Raw genomic sequence first — 8197 nt, forward strand, 5'->3', positions numbered from 1 at the left:
GCAGAATCACCTGCAATAGAGCAAGTTGCTGCCGGCTTCTTAGCACTGGACCCGAGTCTATGGACAAATTAAGAAAGTGCTAAAGATCAAGAATCCCAAAAATCGCCAGAAGAGCAAATCCCATCAAGAAAGTGATGGCTTAGAGAGAGAGAGAGGGAGAGCCACTGAAGTCTGAGGGTGAGAGAGAGCGCTTCGGGCAGAGCTCGACAATGTGGCTTGAGGAGAGAGAGAGAGAGAGAGAGAGAGCATAACGGGGGAAAGAGTTGCACTGGATTTTGTTTTTTTTTTTTTGTCTTGTTAATTAGAACGTTCCTTTGGGCTTTGAGATGAATGGTGGTTGGCTACTTGGGTCTATACGTTTTTCAGAGCCAACGTTAATTACTAGAGGGCAAATAACTGGATCCCATATTTGCCGGATAGCGAATCCCGTTAACTGATAAAAGGCCTCGTTTAGATTCGAAATTCACCACAATTTATTTTAATTCATATTATTTTATCATTATAATTTTATCAAATTTTTATATAAAATATAATTAATAATTTAATTTTTTCAAATATCAAAATAATAATAATAATATTAAAAATAATATTTTATTTAATTCATCTAAAATTATCTCAACTTATCTTTATTCATCTTTGAATACAAACGGGGCCGTAAGAGCAATGGACTTAGCCAAATGTCAGTTCAATCTTTAAAATTTAAAGAAATAAAGATGAAATAATTTGAAATGGAGTAGTCAAATACGAGTAGCTTCAACTATGAGCTACAATATTTCTAAGTATTTTTTATATTTAAAGATATACTCTTCATCTTCAAAATTAATATTTTATTCTAAAATATCAGACCCAACTACTTTAATATTTCCCCCCACGTTTTATTCTAAAATTTGTTTATTGAATAATTAAGTTGAAGAAAAAAATTAGTTGGAAAATAGTAATTTAAATAAAAAATAAAATTATTAATTAACATATGGTTAGTGTAAGAAAAAAATTAATATTATATTTATTATTTTGACTAATCCAATATGAAGTTATGGTTTGAATGATTTTAGATTTATGAAAAATATGTATTTTTAACTAAATTTTAGAGATGACTCTGATGAAATTAATGATAATAGCATTATCTCAAAGGAAAGTGTAGGACAAATAGCGAATCCGGTTAATAGATAATAAGTAAGAGCATTATTTTGGAGATGACTTTTAGCATTGGCTTCATCAAAGTCATTTCCAAAATTTAGCTAAAAGTACATATTTTTCATAAATTCAAAATCATTCAAGTCATAACCCCACGTTGGATTAGTCAAAATAATAATATAATATTATTTTGTTAATAATAACATTTATAATTTTTTTTATATTTTGTAACTACACTAACCATATGCTAATTAATAATTTAATTTTTATTTAAATTATTATTTTCCAACTAATTTATTTCATCAACCTATTTTGCAACTACAATACCCATGAGTTTGATATTTTAGAATAAAAAATTACTTTTGAAGATGAATAGTACATCTTCAAACATAAAGAAACATTTAGAAATATTGTAGCTCATATTTGAAACTACTTGTATTTGAATACTCCAATGGAGATGATTCAATTTCTATTTCTTCAAATTTTGAAGATGAACTGGCATTTGCCAATGCATATCCTCTATCCATTGTTTTTCCTAAAACAAACAAAATTAAAACGTAACGGATCAATGCACTATAACGGGTAAATTAATTTCTTGATCAAAATTACTACGATACTCATTCCTTTTACATCAAGCGTACCATGCCACAACTCAAATAGAGAAATTAAGGAAATGAGAGAGTATGTAAGGAACCGTCTTATTTCATTATAATTATTCAAATGAAATTACAATAAAGGAAACATAAATGGAAAATTTCAGTTTATTCGAAGTACTTAATTAATGGTTCATTAATGTGGTTATTATTTTATATATTTCTATTTTCAGAACAGTTTCTGAAGATATTCAACCAGATTCTTGTCTACTTGGAAGGCCTTGGTGAGAACATCAGGATTGATGGGAGGCTCAGATCCGAAGACTGCATTGGCTATGGTGATAACCCCCGGATTTTGGCTGCTGAGACCGGCAAAGGCAATGGCTTTGGATTTTCCGATATTGAGCTGGAAGTGAACGAGACCAACTGGGAATACAAAGACATCTCCAGCATTTAGAACTTTGGTGAAGAGGCGGTTTCCATCTCCGTTAGAGGTGACAAAACCAACGTACAGAGTACCCTCCAAGACAAATAGAACTTCAGTGCCACGAGGATGTGTGTGTGGAGGATTCTGGCCATATGGTGCAAAGTCAATGCGAGCCAAGGATATGCCTAGGGTGTTGAGGCCTGGTAATTCATTCACAGTAACGGCAGTGACATTCGACCCCTGTAGACCTGAGGTGTCTCCGGCAACATTTAACCCCGGGCGGAAGAAGTCTTCAGCTTTGACATCCTTTGGATCCTTGCAAAACTTTCCATTCACAAATACTGCATGTAGAAAAAAAAGTTCGTTACTATCACGAAGGAACAGTTGAACTTCCATTATAATTGAAAGTATCATGTTATGCAGTTAATATCGTCTCCAAGCATAATTACATATGAGGAAATCAGTATAGATGCTTAAAATGATTCCCAAAAGAATGTAGTAATAAGACTGTGTTCATACCAGCAGAATCGTACTTGTCGACTGCAACACAGAAGTCTTGAAGAGGACTAGGGTCGGAGGCAAAGGCGAGAGAGCAAGCCAAAGCCAACAAGGCCACAGTTGCAAGCTGCAGGTACATGAGAACACTACCTTTCATCATGTTGGAGGCTGTCTCTAACTTTTAGTAAAAATTTTGTGTAGTATTGGTCGGGTGAGGGTTGAGAGATACGTTGCATGGAAACTTGTGATCTATTTATAGAGGGAAAAGCCACTGAACCAGTCTATGTTTTTGCTTGCACGGTAAAGCTTGAGTAGTTATAATTAATCAGGCTTTTATTTTGTTGATCTTTTCTCTAACAACTGCACACATGATGTTGAAAACCGCAACCAAAATTCGACCACTTCCAAATTGATCATGGACTACTGAATGCAGTTCTAATGTGTTGTTTTGGCCAAGTCAAAATAAAATGTATTATGTACATGATGGACGCTATAGTTTTCGCTGGTGGATACTAATCATTACTTAATCGCTTCCCAACAGAACCAACAACTGCGTCCTTATTAGGAATCATTTATACAAATTTTAAATAAATACGTTTCGTACAAATTTTTTATAAAAAAAGTAAATTTTGTATTAAAAAAATAATATTATTTTTTAGTAGAACTTATTTTTTTATAAAAAATTTACATAAAATTTATCTATTTAAAATTTGTATCTAACATTATCCTATTTTAAATCAAAAAATATCTATAGTCATAATAAAGAAATATATTGTGACGGCAAAGGACGTGGATTCGGAATGATCCAGAGTACTCCAACATTGATCGGTTCATAAACTCAATTTCCCTTCTAGAATTGACAGTACGTACTAAATTCTCGCGTTGATCCTTTCCTCCCTTGACCTATCTGCAGACTGCAACATCATATCGATAAAAATAAGTTGCCAGGATTGGCAAGTGGGAAATGGTATTTTTTTTTTGTTTTTTTTTTTGTTTTTTGTTTTTTTTTTTAAGTGGGAAATGGTATTTGCCATTGTTTCTCACCTGCTCTACTTGACCATGTAGCCTCTCAGGACCTCATAACTGGCATTTTCTTAATTTTGTCCCTTTTAATTCTTAATTTAAAATAGTGAGGTGATATGAGATAATATAATTTTAGATAAATTTAATAAAATATTATTAGAATATTTTTTAAAAATTATTATTATTTTAAAATTTAAATAAATTAAATTATTTATTATATTTTAAATAAAAATTTAAAATAACGTACAAATGTACATATATAATGTCTGTCCGATAATTATAATGTACTTAAGTAGGTGGAGAAAGAAATTAGAAGGAATATAAAGTTAGGTTGTCTTGTCGACCTTTTACCAGTTTGGGGAACTTCATCAATCTATATCATAAAGACATCGCCTCGTTGTAAAAATATATTAAAATATTAAAATAATTTAATTTAATTTAAAATATAAATTCTAAAATATAAATTTCATAAATCAAATTTTATTATTTAAATAATATGAATAATATACTTTACAAACTGATTTAAAAATAGAATAACTCACGTAGAAAAATTATGTGAGTTTTTTATTTAAACATGATTTGAGTCTTTTCACATGTCAGGTGTTTTGTTAAATGACATTATTCATCCGGGTTTTGGCTTGGGAACCCATGCTTCAAAACAGGGTCGGAACCCAGACTAAGTTATCCTGGGTCAAACTCGAGCCGAAACCCAGAAGGAAATCGGTTTTTAAATTCCTAGAACCCGAGTTCCGGGTTTCACCTTTTTTTTTTTTTAATCAAAACCTACATGTTATGAATATTTTTTCATGAAAAAAAGATTGATGCAGCATTCAAACTCATTCTATTTAATTTTTTTAAATAAAATTGTTTATAAAATAATATTACATTGTTTATATGAAAACCACATATTACATTGTATGTAGCATTAAAATGATCTTATAAAATAATTACGATTTTCGCTCAACTAATGGTGCTTAATCCTATAGTTCTAATTACAAATCACATTTTGATCTCATTGCGATTCAATAGATCGAACAATAATTAGTTAGAAAATTGCAAGCATTAAGAACATAGAATAAACACTCAATCATGAAAGAGAAATATTACGTACTGTTTCCATTTGGGGACTGCAATGTAAGTTTAGATAATTTTATCTTTAAAATTTTTAAAAATTATAAAAATATCCTTCTTAAAATGATAAGTTTTCTCATTTAATAAAGAACCAACAATATCGATCAAAATAAGTTGCCAGAATTGGAGGGAAATGGTACTCGCCATTATTTCTCACCTGCACTATTTGACCATGTAGCCTCTCAGGAGCGAAATAATTGGCATTTTCTTAATTTTGTCCCTTTCAATTGTTAATAATAAATATCATGTTATGATGTTATCTTTGATAATAATTTTGATAATAATAAGAGAAAAATAATAATAAACCGAGCTAGGTTCATGATATATGTACATTTGTACGTTGAAAAGTAAAAACAAAAAGAAAAAATAATGAACATAAGTAGGTGGAGAAAGAAATTAGAATGAATATCATGTTAGGTTGTCTTGTCAACCTTTTACCAGCTTCTCGAGGAAATTTTTTGTAAAATTAGTGACCAATCCATCTGCTTCTACTACTTGTTTGAATTGTGTTTTATGAAATATGTGTTCTGCTATTCAATCCAACTTTTCATTTTAGTGTGCTATGAATTTGACATGTTTATGCTTTGTTTCACTGTCAGTGACCAACCCATCTGATTCTATTGCTTCTTTGATTTCTGTTTTGTGAAACTTATGTGTTCAGCTATTCAATCCAGTTTTCCATTTTAGTGTGCTACGAATTTGACTTGCTTATGCTTTGTTTCACTGTTAGTGACCAATCCATCTAATTCTACTGCCTGTTTGATTTGTGTTTTGTGAAATATATGCATTCTACTATTCAAGCTAGCTTGCCATTTCATTGTGCTATAAATTTGACATGCTTATGCTTTGTGTCACTATCAATGACCAACCCATCTGATTCTACTACTTCTTTGATTTCTATTTTGTGAAATTTATGCCTAATTTATTCAATCTAGCTTGTCATACCTTTCTATTACGAATTTCACATAATCAAATGGTTTATTTCACTATCAATGACCTTGCCATGTGATTCTACTGTCTTATTTGATTTTTGTTTTGTGTCATTTCTGTGTAATTTATTCAATCTAGCTTGCCATTTGATTCTATAAAAAATTTCACATGCAACTCTAATGTGCTTTGTTTCACTGTCAATTACCTTGCCATGTTGATTGTACTGCTTGTTGATTTCTGTTTTGTGTAATTGTTGTGTAATTTATTCAATTTAGCTTGCCATTTCATTCTATGTATAATTTAAGAAAAATTATGTGCTTTGTAAAATTAGTGAGATTGTTGTTGTGCTGAAAATATCTGCAAGTGCACAAAATCATAATAAGTAGTAAAGTATTTCAAAGAAACAGATGTTGAATCCACATAGATTAATTATTCTATTGAATACTGAAATTTACTAAATTAATTACTATTTAGAAAATTTAAATTTAAATAATAGATTATCTAAATTAAACTGGAGAAAAAGAGCCTTAAAATTAGGATTTTAAATATAATAAGAATAGAACTAGAGCGTTTGATTTCACCTAACGAATCTCACAATTTATTCTTCCTGATTATAGAATTCCAATTATCCCAAATTATTAATAAAATTTCCTTAACTATTCAATATTTTCTCTCGAACAATACTAAAAATATCTCCAGTTAATAACTGAATATCTTTATGTGAATTTAATTAATTGGAGATCCATTAAGTTCTTTGGATTTTTCTTAAAAATCACACTAATCACGATAAAGTATCTCTACTTCTGCTCAACTAATGGTGCTTAATCGTAGAGCTTTAATCACAAATCACATCTCGGTCTCATTACAATTCAATAGATCGAACAATAATTAGTTAAAAATTACAAGCATTAAGAACACGGAATAAACACTCAATCATGGAAATATTAAAAAATAAAATCATTTAGAATATAAATTGTGTGTTCGATGCTAGACTACAACAAAGTTCTAGAAAATAAAATTAGCTCATAATGAAATTGAAAAGAAAAAGAATAAAACTAGTGTTCTTCGTTGGAGTCGATTGATGAAGCATGCGTCTCTCGCCTCTGCCCTTCAGATCCACCTCCTTGAAAGAAACTTAAAAACTAATGTCTGGACTATTGGACTCTAAAATTCAAACTCCTCTCCAATTTCGTTCTAATGATATGCTTATATATGGTAGAAAGAAACCCTAAGGTTTTTCTGATTTTAGCCTAACGTTTAGGACTTATCTTGGCAACCGCGTACGTACTTCATGAGTTTGAATTTTGAAATTCTTATTATGACAAAGTTGTAACTCATTCTGATACCTTTCCAACCCATCAAGAATCGCATCAATAAAAAATGTGAGTAGGAAGTTACGGTCAAAATATTGAAGTATATTCAGGCTGTCCCTAGCGCATTTCGAATTTGAATTTCTTGTGGATTCTTTCAGTGATTTCTTTTCTTCTTTCTTCTTTTTCTTTTTTATTTTTTTTTCTGGAGATTTTTATTTTCAAGACCCTCCTTCCAAATATACAGTTCATCCAATCTATTCAAAATCGATTCTATTTTCAAATTTTAAAACAAAAGATATTCTCCATATTTACTCCTGAAAATTCGGAATTCTTGGCTTTACAACTTCCATCTGGATATAGAGCATTAGAACGACATATTTTAGATTTGGGCTCTTCATAAAAGCTTTAGATCACTTTCTCAAATTGCCAACACACATAAGGTTGCTTAATTCTGACTTCTAGAACTCCAGATACTCGTTGAAAATCAAAATAGGGTCTCGGCTGCAATAAACTTCTAGATAGATTCAGAATTCTCCGTTTTTTCTAAGTTTTGAACTTCAAAATAGAAAAATTGGGTTTTGGACTCTTCATAAAAGTTATATACCTATCTATTAGCTATCCAGCGAGATAAACGACACCTAAAACAGAGGTGTGTAGCTCCAGCTAGAACTCAAAAACTAAATAATGTTTTGTTTTGACTAAATCAGCCCAATTTTAACTTAATCCACTAATTAAATACCTGAAAAATACCAAGAATTCTCAAGAATTAAATTAATATAAAATAAAACTAAAATTCTAGACAAACAAGCTAAGAATCGTGCAAAGTACTTGAATCTTGAACAATTAAGCATAAGAAAATGTGTGAATTAAATTCCCACATCACTTGCCATTTGATTCTACTGCTTGTGAAATTCATGTTTTGTATAATTTCTTGGGTTTATTCAATCTAGCTTGTCATTTGGTACTATGAAGATTTTCTCATGCTTATGTGCTTAGTTTCACTGTCAGTGACCTTGCCATTTCAAAGTACTAGATCTTTGATTTATGTTTGGATAAATGTTTTGTAATTTATTCAAGTGATCTTGCCATTTGATTCTATGAATAATTTCACATGCTTTATGTGCTGAAGATCACTGTCAGTGACTTTG

The 8197-nt window shown here is 30.5% G+C and overlaps 1 protein-coding gene across 1 annotated transcript; it reads right to left on the reverse strand.

Moving 5' to 3' along the window:
* Nucleotides 1-1820: 1820 nt before the first annotated feature.
* Nucleotides 1821-2879, reverse strand: LOC118344147 (germin-like protein subfamily 1 member 13). Its single transcript, XM_035683938.1, has 2 exons — nt 2674-2879; nt 1821-2495 (listed from the first exon to the last, which is right to left on the reverse strand). The coding sequence occupies exons 1-2, from the start codon at nt 2810-2812 to the stop codon at nt 1957-1959; spliced, it is 678 nt and encodes a 225-aa protein (XP_035539831.1). The 5' UTR covers nt 2813-2879; the 3' UTR covers nt 1821-1956.
* Nucleotides 2880-8197: the final 5318 nt, after the last annotated feature.

Source organism: Juglans regia, chromosome 13 (genome assembly GCF_001411555.2).
Source record: "Juglans regia cultivar Chandler chromosome 13, Walnut 2.0, whole genome shotgun sequence".
Classification (NCBI taxonomy): domain Eukaryota; kingdom Viridiplantae; phylum Streptophyta; class Magnoliopsida; order Fagales; family Juglandaceae; genus Juglans; species Juglans regia.

Bases quoted from the DNA above. Each gene is read 5' to 3' on its own strand.
- LOC118344147 (XM_035683938.1), bottom strand. From the start codon at position 2,812: ATGATGAAAGGTAGTGTTCTCATGTACCTGCAGCTTGCAACTGTGGCC. The intron at 2,496-2,673 runs GTATGAACACAG...TTCTACATGCAG, and splicing joins CGACAAGTACGATTCTGCTG to TATTTGTGAATGGAAAGTTT.